The sequence below is a fragment of the Drosophila arizonae genome, chromosome X (genome assembly GCF_054131065.1).
Source record: "Drosophila arizonae isolate 15081-1271.41 chromosome X, UAZ_ARI_1.0, whole genome shotgun sequence".
In the NCBI taxonomy this organism is placed as follows: domain Eukaryota; kingdom Metazoa; phylum Arthropoda; class Insecta; order Diptera; family Drosophilidae; genus Drosophila; species Drosophila arizonae.
In genome coordinates, this window is record NC_142927.1 from 9156549 (window position 1) to 9168915 (window position 12367).

The 12367-nt window shown below is 36.5% G+C and overlaps 2 protein-coding genes across 5 annotated transcripts in view; one reads left to right on the forward strand and one right to left on the reverse strand.

Annotated features, from left to right (window-relative positions):
• Nucleotides 1–12367, reverse strand: part of LOC149267861 (uncharacterized) — a 77910-nt gene that overhangs the window by 50476 nt on the left and 15067 nt on the right. The gene's annotated exons all lie outside the window — the stretch shown is intronic.
• The window catches only part of ovo (transcriptional regulator ovo), a 34210-nt gene continuing 24577 nt past the window's right edge, over nt 2735–12367 (forward strand). The window contains exon 1 of one of the 3 annotated variants that reach the window (XM_089473744.1): nt 2735–4075. In XM_089473744.1, the coding sequence (XP_089329870.1) occupies nt 3589–4075 (487 nt within the window). In that variant the 5' untranslated portion in view covers nt 2735–3588. The remainder of the gene's footprint in view (nt 4076–12367) is intronic. The other 2 variants (XM_089473742.1, XM_089473743.1) reach the window with 2 other exon arrangements.

The following is a 12367-nucleotide window of genomic DNA, read 5'->3' on the forward strand; positions in this document are numbered from 1 at the left end:
CGTCTCTCTCTCGCACTCTATGTCTATTCGAGGCTCTCTCGTACTCTTCGCCGCACATGTTTATCGCACACAGCTACAAAGCTAGCTGTAAATTTGTTACGTCGCCGCGCTACTTGCTCTGGTGTGCGTGTGTGTCACACAGGTGTGCGCGGCTGCGACTGCGGCGAATTGGCTTCGTGTGCACCGCTTACATCACACACGGCCCAGCTTGACACACACACACAGAGAGAGAGAGCCACCTAGGTATAGAAGCAAGCAAAGTGTGTGAAATAACGTTAGTTGCCGTTGCCCTCGCACTCGTGTGCGCCAGAGCGAGAGGCGACAGAACGTTGGAGAGCGCCAACTCTCGACAGAGAGAGGAAGAAGGGGAGGATGAGGGAGAATACATGTTAAATGCGGCGACTGCCTCTCAGCGACTCTCGCCGCAATCTTATTGCCATTCTAAGCGCGTTCTAAGCGCTCATTACAAGCCGACAACGCCGCTGCTTCTTCATTTTATTGCCCACACGCACACACTCACACACACGCGCACACATACACAGGCAGGCGCAGCGAGTGCGAGTGCGAGGCGCGTTGCCAACTATTTTGCCGTTTAATTTCGCTTATATGGTACTTATTGACGTTCTGTTCTTGTACTTCTACTTCTTGCGTATCTACGCGTCTTCGTAGCTATACACACACACACACACACGCATACAGACTGCTGTCGATAATGATGAAATGAAATTCTTAAAGGGTCTCATGGAAACAGACTTTGCTCTGGCAGCAAAAGTTAAACGACAAACATGCTCATGAACGGACATACAGACGTACGTACGTAGACACGTACATTTATATCTATATATAGTTATATAATTTGCTCGTGCAAAAGACAAAAGACTTAGGCAACAAACTTGCTGCACTATATGCTAGTTTATATCAAAATAAAACTGTATATTTATTGTTTATTAAAAGTCAACTGAAATAAATATAAATATGTATGCATATCAAATATCATATCATAATTTGGAGAAATAGTATATAGAATAGTGTATATATGGATTATGGAGCATGGAGTATGGAAAGTATGAAAATATTGATAAGGCTAAGGGAAATATTTCATAAGAATTCATATGAAATAATTTAGACTAAATAATTTTTTTGCACCAAAATAAAACATTTTTAAATTAATACAGTTAAAAATTAAATTATAATTAAATTAAAAAACTGTAGATCAATTATTATACAATAGGTATAATTTTTAGGGTATAATGAATATGTTTAAAAGTATGTGAAATTATATATGCCTGACCAAGGCGCCTGTGGTCTGTATGTACGAACGCGTCGATCTCAGAACTTAGGAGAGCTAGATTCTTCAAATTTTTTATTTTGTTCTATTATTCAATTAACTCATGTATTCAATTTTTATTCATTTCATTTATTTAATTTTACTTTTAACTACAGCTAAAAATTTATAAATAACTCATTTATCATTAAAAGAATTGTAGATACACCATTTCTTATTTAACAATTTATTTATAGTTATATTAATTTATAATTATATTTATCTACAATTATCTATGCATATTTATTCAGCAATTATCTGCTTCAGCTGTTCATCGAATACTTAACAGAGTTTTTTAAAAGATTTTTAGGTTTTTTAATTAAAGCTTTTCGAGCTAGAAATCTGTTGCTTTGAATATATAAAAATATATATCTTCACATGTATATATACCTTTATATATATATATATATATATATATATATATATATATATATATATATATATATACTTATGAAGAACAGTTTCTGCTCAACATTGGACACAAACACAATTATGCTGTAAAATCTACGTACAAAAGTAAATTGTACTTTTTTTATATCATTTGCAGTCAAATGCTTATTTCAGAGTCAAGACCAAAGACATAACAGCAACAACAGCAACTTAAAGCAGCTCTAAGTACAACAAGTACAAGCCAAACGCAAACACACAAAACAAGTAAAACATCCCAACCGGCAAATGGCCAAAGCAGCGACGCGACGGCGGCGGTGGCCAAAGCGAGCAACAGGCAACAGCAACAACAACAGCAGCGTCGTCAGCGACGATAAAACATTACCTCTACCTTGACTCTGAACCAACAAGAAAAACACGCACGCACACAAGACCTACACACATACACACATCCATACGCACACACAGAGAGACACACACGCAGAGCGGCGAAAAAAAAAAGAAGAGACGCAGCGAAAAACAAAAAAACTGCATGAGAAACGTTATGTGAGCGAAATGAAGCAAAGGCAATACAAGCAACAGCAACAGCCACAACAACAACAGCTACGATCGTAGCAGACGACGCAGCTCCAAAACACTCTCACTCTCTCTCAGCGGCAACATCGGCTACGGCATCGGCATCGGCTCAGGTGCTGCTGAGCGGTGCTGAGCAGCAGTCGTCTAAAACCGTTCGCCGTTACAAGAGCAGCAGCAGAGCCGAAGCTAAACCCGAAGCCATTGCGCACGTTCGTCTTCGCCCTGACTCACAGACGAAAGCGAACTTGAGCTCGACTGCTCTTGCTTTTGCTCTCTCTCTCTCTCTCACTCGCTCTCTCTTTGTGTGTATTTTCAAGTGCGGCTTACGGTGTTTTGCGTTGCTCGCCTGAATTCGCCTCTAAAACTAACTGAGTTTGTTGTAGAAGCTGTCGCTGCCGTTGCTGCTGCCGTTGCCGTTGCCGCTGCCGTTGTCGCTGCTGCTGTGACGCTTCGCAGCGGTATTGCTTGACTTTGGCCTAACTGCTCAGCGGCTGGCAACGCTTGAATACAGTAAGAGACGAGCCGGCGTTGTGAATGCACGTGTTTTGTCGCTGGACAGCAAAACAGCAGACACAGCCACAAATAACTTTGCCAAAAAAATAAATAAAAATAAAAAACAGAAACACAAACAATAAAAGAACGGTTACAATTTACACACAAAAACAAAAAACGCGTTAAATAAATCGTATAAAATATCAAGAATTATTCTTGAAAAGACTGCAAATAAAAACTGCCCAGCACAAGAAATTAACAATTTACAAAAAAATATATTTTATAAAATATATTTGACAAATTTTTTTATTTTTTACTTTTTTTTTTTTGTTCAAAGTGCATATGTAAAATATAGATATATAGCAATATATCTATCTATCAGTATCTGATTGATTGCAACTGAAAGCAAACTTTGGAAATTATGAAGAAACACAAAAAATTTTAAACTGAGCCGCGCTCAACCAAAAATATTATTTGCTCCATATATATATACAGATATATTTGTATATATAAAAAATTCTATATTTTTTTTGTCAAATCTCCCAACTGATCGAAGAAGCAGAAGAAGCAGCAGCTAAGGCAACAGAACACACACACACAGCTTTAAACAGACACGCACTTGGATTAGTGTTTTGTTTACTGTGTGTGTAAGTGCGCGCGTTCGTCTCTGTGTTTGTGATTGTGTTCATATGTGTGTGTGTGTATGTGTGTTAATAAACATAAATAATAATAATAACCACAACAACAACAACAACAACAATACAAATATCAATATCAATATCAACCACAACAACAACAACTAAGCAAACATGCCGAAAATATTTTTGATCAAAAATCGCCTGCATCAGCAGCAGCAGCGTCTGCTGGAATCACAGAATTTGCTGCAGCACAAGGCGCAGGACGATGAACGTTGTTTGGTGCCGCCGCTCAGTCCGAGCGCCTCGCACTCACGTCGCACTGACCACCAGGCGCCCCTATCGCCCACACCGACGCCGACACCGACACCGACGCCGACGCCGACACCAACACCAACACCCGCGTATCCCGAGCCGGAGCCAGATCCGCAGGGTCAGGCGGAACAGGAGCAGCCACTTAGCCTAATTGCCGCCGCATCAACCAACAGCACATCGACGCGCAAACGTTTCCATCATCGACGTCACTATTTTGGCCAAACGCGACACAGTCTCGAGCTATCGCAAGAGCAAACCAACAGCAGCAGCAGCAGCATCAGCAGCATCCATTCCAATTCCAATTCCACATCCAATTCGAATGTCGAGCCCGAGCAAGTTCAAAATGGTAAGTTGATTTACACGATTCTGTCTGTTGTCACTCAACTCGGCCAAAACGAATCTAATCAAATCAAATCAAATGACTTAGGCAACGAACCTCGCACAAAGCATTGCCCAGTTCGTTGCCTCAGTCATTTGTCTGCTCACCACCTTATTGACCTTAAGCAAATGCCAAAATTAACAAGCGCCTGCACAAAAAGAATGCACATTAAATTCATCCAAAGTGAAATAATAGAAAAGTACACAGAAAAAAAGCTGTACATTTTCCTTTTTTTTTTCTCAACTTTCTTCTAAAACGAATTTCTGCGTTTTTTATGGAAGTTCTTTGTCAGCCAAATCAATTTCGATTTACGAAAAACTTTGGAAATATGCTTAATTGAGAAGTTTTTACACAAGAAAAAAAAACAAAAAACAAAACAAAAAATACGTAGAAACTTGGGTGTTCATGTTTGTAAGACATTTTATTTGCCTCAATTGTTCCTAGATTGTATTGTCAAAAGCTTTTCTTTTGCTTTTCTTAGTTTTTAATTGAGTTGTCGATTTCTGGGACTTTAATTTGTGCAGCGAAAATCAAGTTTTATTTTATTGAAATAATAAAATTCAAATTCATTCAATTTGGGTTTTATGCTTACACAAAACAAAAGTTAAAAAAAAAAAGACAACGAAGACACTTGCAATAAAAAAAAAAAAAACATCTATACAATTATCTTTTAAAGTCCAATTTTCCTGAAAAGAATTTCTTTACATAAAAAACTTTTAAAGAATTTTTATGGAAAAAAGTTCTTGTATTCTTCCAATATTCTTATATTAAAGCAGAGATTCATAGATTTGCCTTCAGAAAAGATGTTTAGCTAATATAATATAATATTCTTATATAATATAATCTAATATAATATAATATTCTTATATTATGGCAAACATTTTTAGATCTGGCATCTAGTCTTATGCTTTCAGAAATTCTGTTTTTGTTGCTATATAATAATATTCTTAAATTATAGAAACGATTATTAATATTAATATTAATATTATTATTATATTAAACCAAAGATTCTAAAGACTTACATCTATTTCCACGTTCTCAGAAAAAAACTGAATTTTAGGAGAACGTGCAGAAATAAATGAATACTAATAATATTGCTGTAGTATTATACGATATTATTATTATGATAGCAAGGGATTTTTGGCTTCCCAACTAACCTGATATTATTCATATCCTATACCAATGATTCAAGACAGAGTTTCTCAAGATCTGTTTCTTAGAATCTCGCTCTTATGTAACTGTTCTAGATGCATAATTTTTTGCATTGCCTTAAGGACAAATACACATTTCCTGCTCATTTGTTACACTTCCAGCTCTCATTACAAAACTCACAAACACACAAAAAAAAATAGCCAAAAAAAAAATGAGGAAAAAATCTGACAGGCAAATAAATGCTTATGACCATATAATAGCCACAAATCAGTCAAGACAAATGCTGATGGCTATCTACAACAGCCAGCAGACAGCGGACAACCACAACGATAGGCCAAGCTACCAATTCAGAGCTACAAAGCCAAGCTAAGCAGCAGCTACAACAACAACAACAGCAAATTAGGCAGCGTCTCGAGCATTTGTTGACGCCCACACGACACGACCCTTGGCTGGCTTTTGTTGTCGTTGTTGTTGTTCTTGTTGTTGTTATTTTTGCTTCTCTTCTGCTTAGATTCTGCGCCGAAGCTGTGGCCAACATCAATCACTTTCATTGAATCGCCAAAAAACAACAACAAAACACAAGCAACAACAACAATTTCTAGAAATCTGTTCAGTCTGGCTTATATAATCGACGAGGCGGCTTATTAAGTCATTTCTTGACCATGGTTAAAAACCCAAATAAAAACGAAAAGAACCAAATATGCTAGAAATATTTACATATCTGTATATATATCTATATATACATAGCTGGGCATATTCATATCGAATATAACTTTCTTTTGGATTTAATCAGAATTTATAAATTCTTGAAAGTGAATTTTTCCCATCATTATTTTTGTTTTCCACTTTATTTTTAGTTTTTTATATTTGATATTTTTGTATGCTACACTTCACTGATTTGCCTGTCCATGTGGCAGTTAGTGTGTGTGTTGGCTGTCAAGTTCGCTGCCTAAGTCTTTTGTTTCACATCGTCTGCGGCTTAACTGCCCTTTGTCTTAGCGCGCGCAAAAAAAAACCGTATATATATATAGATATCATAATTACATGTAGGAATAACTATAATAAACCGAATAGCATAGAATGGTGTGCATAAAATGGAATAGAATGGTATAGAGTGGAATACTAGACATGGGGTAGAATGTACACATAACAGAAGCGAGCAGAGCGGTGCGGTGTGAGGCGGTGTGAGGCGGTGCGAGGCGGTGCGAGGCGAAGCTACTAAGGCTTGCCAACTGCTGGGGAAGTGGATGTGGAAGTGGAAATTGCTCGTCGTTCTTGTGGGGACCCCAACCGCAGCTCAAATCACACGCAGCCACTAAGCAACTTCTCTCTGGGTATGTGTGTGTGTGTGTGCAAGCAGAGCTAACGTTTAGAACCTGAAATTTGAGTTGGGTAATCTTTTACATAAGCACAGAGTTCGAAATAAAAACAACTAAATACAAAAAGAAGAAGAAGAAGCTATTTTGTAGCTCTAAAAGTCTGTGTGAGAGAAAAGGATGCAAAAAAAAATAGGCTGAATCAATCGAAAATCTATATCTTATATTATATATCTATCATATCAGTTATACATCTTTACTTAATATTATTTATAAATATATGATATGCCATATTATCATATCTATTGCTTAATCAGTTTAATTTCTTTAAATTTCTATTCATAAAATATATTTTTTCATAAGCTTAAAGTTTTATTTGACATATTTTAACTAATGAAGTTGTTAGAAAAATTATATATTAAAAAGTTGTTCTTCTTCCTAACTTAAGCAAGTTCTTTTAAATATCTTGACACATTATATTATTTAAATACACGTTAAAAAAAGCTTTTAAAGTACTTAGATATATATTAATACCAACATTAATTTATTAATCTAATTCTCTACTTCCAAAAAAGTAATTTTAAGCTATGCTCATTTAGATATATATGAATACAAATATAGTCGAATCTCGACTTCGCTTAATCGAAAATCGCTATAAATCGAAAATAATTCTATCCCCTTAAAAGAAATTCGTTCCCGATAATTTGAATTTCTGTATAAATTGAAAAAAAAAACTAACTGATGACATTTCGAACTATCGAGACTCGACTGTATACACTTGCTAATCCAATTCTCTAACTCTAAAGAGAGCATACAGACAGTCAATCAATGATGCAATCCATTCAATATAATATTGCATCATATTGATCTATCAAGTCCACATCTTAAACTAACTCTTAGGTTTTCTTAATTTATATATTGCATTACTTACATAATTGATGATCCATTTTCCTCTTGCTGTTTTCTAACTATAATTTGCAACAAGTTGCAGCATTACAATTTACTTACAATATGCTCCAAGCTTCCACATTTTTTTGCTAATTTTACTTTAACCGGAGCCACCCTGTGGCTAAACACACACAGTGAGACGGACAGACGGACAGACAGACAGACGGACAGACAGACGGCTCATACAGTTGGTTAGTTTTGAACGTTCCTTCTGTGCGCAGGCCTTGCATTACGGAGCCTGACTCACTGGCTCAGTGGGCTCTGCCTTAGCGGTTAGCGGCCAAGAACTTCACACACTTGAGCGCACATACAAAGCCAGGCACACACAGAGAGTGGGAGAGTGAGAGAGTGAGAGGGGAGGTAACATAATATATTTATATGTGGGTATATATAAAAAGTTAGTTAAAGTTGGCAATGGGCAAATTATATAACAATGTGCCTCAGCGCCTAAGCCACAAATCTCTGGCTGAGCCCAAGCAAAAGTACAAGTTGAGAGCAGCTCTCGAATGCGGCACTAAAAGCAAATGAGAAAAGCAGAAGATGAAGTAGAAGTAGCAACAGCAGCAGCAGCAGCAGCCGCAGCCGCAGCAGCAGCCGCAGCAACCAAAGTGGAAGTGGAAGCAGAAGCAAAAAGGCTGACTGACTCTCTAGCAAAAATAGCAGAAAACTTGCAGCTAGCTGAAGCGCATAATCAAGTTAAAGATGTTTATGATGATGATGATGATGATGATGATGATGGGGCAGGGTCTGGGGCTGGGTTTCTTTCTGCCAAGCTGACTTTGGGCGTTGCTCCTCGTCGGCCATTTGGCCAAAGCGCAAGGCACTAAAGCAAAGGCACAAAGGCAAAGTCAAGGCAAACGAAAAGTGGTAGAACCAGTAAACCAGCCAACAACAACAGCAACAACAACTGGCAACACGATTCCGATTCTTGGCAAGGGCATGCCACACGAGAAATGTAGATGGCCAACAGCGACGAAAAGAACACAAAAAACAAAAAACAAAAAAAAAAACCCAACACACAACAAACCAAAGCGTACAGAACGTGGCCCAAACCGTGTCTCAAGTGCAACATAATGTTGCTGCCGCTCGTTGCCGTTGTTGCTGTTGTTGCTGTTGCTGCTTCTGCTGTTGCCACGGCCATAATTGCTGTTTGCCAGCGTCTGTGATTTTTGCTCCCATACACACACACACACACACACATGCACCCTGAGTACTTGCCTTATAAATATACATATGTATATAGCTAGAGCTCTATAACTATGCTTGAGTACACAGCTAAAACAAAACAACAACAACAACAACAAGAACTAAAGGGTGTTTGGCTTAATGCCTTTTTATACACTCAAATCTCGCCTGGTTAAGCTATATTTCGAGCTGACTTGACTTGGTTTCATATTTTGTAAGCCCTTGCTCATAGTCGAAAAAAAAGCTGTAAGCAATCTTAATATCATATTTATATATCCATCATCGAGCTATATAAATCGCAAATCACAAAGTATCTTAAAAAATAGTTTTTGAAATGTTCAGCTCATTTTTATAATATTGTATACTAATATACATTACTTAAAAATACTGGTTAATAATAGTTAATAACAAACATGTAGATACTTTAAATACTCTTTACTTTATTTTTTTTTTTTTTTTTTTTTGCTGTTTATTCATTCTTATTATATTTTTATATTTTTGAATTTATATAAATTACTTTTTTTATTATTTATAATTTTGTTTTAATTTAGATTTTTTATTTTTATTTATTTATATCATTTTTAATATTTTGGAATATAAAATTTTGCCTTTTTGTATTTATAATTTATTTGTAGTGTATTATATTATTAATTGGATATATTTTTTATTTTACTTGGTATTTTTTGTTTAGTATTTTGCATATTACAAATATTCTATATATATATAAGTTCTCATATTTGTCTTCCTCATTTTTCCGCATTTTTACTAACTTATACAGTTTTTTTTTATGAATTTAAAAAATTGTTTTTTTCTCTGTTAAAAATATAAAATAACTATCTAAGAATACATAAAAAATTACGAATAAAATGTTAACAAAAAACTATAAAAATTCTACATTGTTCTTAGACATGAAGCAAGTGTTCTTCACTTAAATTTTGCGCAGTGTATTCTATAAATAAACAACAGCTAATAGCTATAGTTACATTCTGTTGCGTGCCACAAGTGGCAGCCATAAATATTCATATAGACTATATATTCATAAGTTTATATAGATATATACATATATATTCAGAGAGGGAGAGGCGCGACCTTAGGACAAGGTCTGCTGGCGCGCTATTTAAAATTCCTAGAACAACAACAACAACAACAACAACAGCTGCTCAGCTAACTGCCCAACTTCCTGTGCCTTTTTTTTTTGGCCAACTTTTTTTTTGGCAAATTGCACAATCATTTCTTAACCATCTTTTCATTTCATTTCATTGCTGGCTGCAAAGTAAAAGTCAATAAAAATTCAAAGGAAATTCATTGATAAAGTCGCTGCGATAAGTCAACATTTGGCCACTTAGCACTTGATAACAACAACAACAACAACAACAATAGCCGGGCACCTGTTAGAAGACCATTCAAAATATATGTATGTGTGCGTGTGTGTGTGTGTATGTGTATAAAGTCTCGCAGTTTAATTCAAGCTGACGCAGATGTTACAACACGCGGCCGGAAGTTAGCGAAAGGTTTGCCAAAAATGTTCTTCTGACTCGCTCTCTCTCCCCATCTCCCATCTCCCCTCTCCCGCTCACACACACTTTATGTCTGTCCGTCTGTCGTAGCCCGCTGTCTTGCCTACCCTTTCCACAGACAACTCTCCCTTCATACTCTAGGGGAGCCAAAGTGAACGCTGTAAAATACACCAAGAAACAAAAGTATTCCAAACAAAGAAATGAAACGCACTTGACGCATTCTAGAAAGCTCTCTAAGGAATTTTATTTGTTATTAATACTCATACTGATACTGATATTTATATACAATACTCAAATTGCATCGTATCTAACAGCTAGCCAAATGTACTCCGATCTCTAAAAATAGGTAAAAATTCGGTAAATTAACTGGAAAGATACAGCTCATCCTAATAGCTCAAATGGCCCATATATATGTAGATAGATAGATAGCTGAGATATATACAACAGCAAAAAAAAAACAGTAAGCAAATTTATCTAAATGGATTTACATAGAAAGCTAGCAGAACTCTACAAAAGTTTAGAAAAACATTTAGCTAAATACAAGAGGCTACAAGCAGGAAAGATATTGAATAGATTGAATCTAATAATAGATAGATATATCTATAGATAGTTCTACACCTACTAACTAGATAAAGAAATGTCAGTTCAGTAAATGCAAAGTTTCTTTATACATCAACTTTATGATTAATTAATAAATAATAATAATATAATAGATCATGCTTAAGAACAAGCACAATAGATCTATCAAATATATTGCAAATTATCTCTTTAAATATACAGAAATATTAGAGCTTTAATATTACTTTTTCTAGACTTCCTCAAATATATTTTTTGAACTAGTTGAAAGCAAATCAACCAGAACTATTTAGCAACTTGATTATTCATCTAATAGTTTGTTTTTTTTTTCTAGCCAAGCTTTGTTTTGTTTCTAGTTTTCAATGCCTAACTGCTAAAATCCTGTTTTCACTTTAAGCTCAAGTTACAGCTTCTTCTTCCTCTTCTACTTCATCGTCATCATCATCTTTTGCCTTCGCCAGTTTTTAGCATGCCTAATAAGGTATTTCAGCGAATTTTTAGTTGGGCAGACAATTTGAATAGCTACAGCAGCCACAGATCCTGTGGCAGTTCGTTGCCTAAGTCATTTGTTTTTTTCCTTTCTTGTTTTTTTTTTTTTTTTCTTTTTTGTGTTTTTCGTTTTTCTGCGCACTGCGTCTGGCATTAGTTTTTACCTGCTGTTGCCTGGCTGACTGATAAACAATGCAGTTGTCTACCTGTTTAAGGGCTGACTCGAATCGACTCAACGCGACTCGCCTGCCTGGCTGCCTGCATATAGGCCCATCTCCCTCACACAGCAAACCAAATAGCCAGGCACAAAAACGAAGCGAAGGAGAAAGAGAGAGAGAGAGAGAGACAGAGAGAGAAAAGGCAAAAGATTTGACAATCAGAAAAACGAAGCGACGAAGCAACAGCAAAAAGGGCAAGAATCCTGCACACACTGTGATAAAATTCAAAGCCGAGATTTATTTGTGCAGTGAATCAACACACACACACACACACAGACACAGAGACAGAGGCAGAGGCAGGCAGCGCGAGAAACTGGTCTCAAGTGCTGCGCTCGACTGCGTTCCATAAGAATAAAAATACACCTTCTCATACATATATATATATGTGTATGTGTATGTGTTTGTGTCTGTGTGTATTTGAAAAGAAAAAAATAAATAAAGAATAATAATAAAGGAAGCGAGTTTTTTTTTTTTCGCTCGCTGGGCTCTCTTTACTTTGGAGCTCAAATACCTGACCAGAGGCCTCGCCTCTGGAGAATCGCTGCGTTACTCACGACTCTTGAGTGTGCGTGCGCTCATGTGTGTGTGTGTGTTCGTTTGTGTATTGATTGCACTGCCTTTTGGCCCCTTTGGGTCTATGTTAGCCCCTGCGGAACGGCCTTTGTCTACCAAATCATCTTTCAGTTTTAGCATGAAAATGCATTTCTCGTTGCTCACTTGTTCTCTCTCCCTCTCTCTCCCTCTCCTTCTCTCTCTTTCTCTCTGTGTGTAATTGAATTAGTGCCCTGTTCAATTTGCAGCCCAATTGAACGCATCGACAGTTGCCTTTAACCAAGTTACAATCAGCTCCCCTTCCTC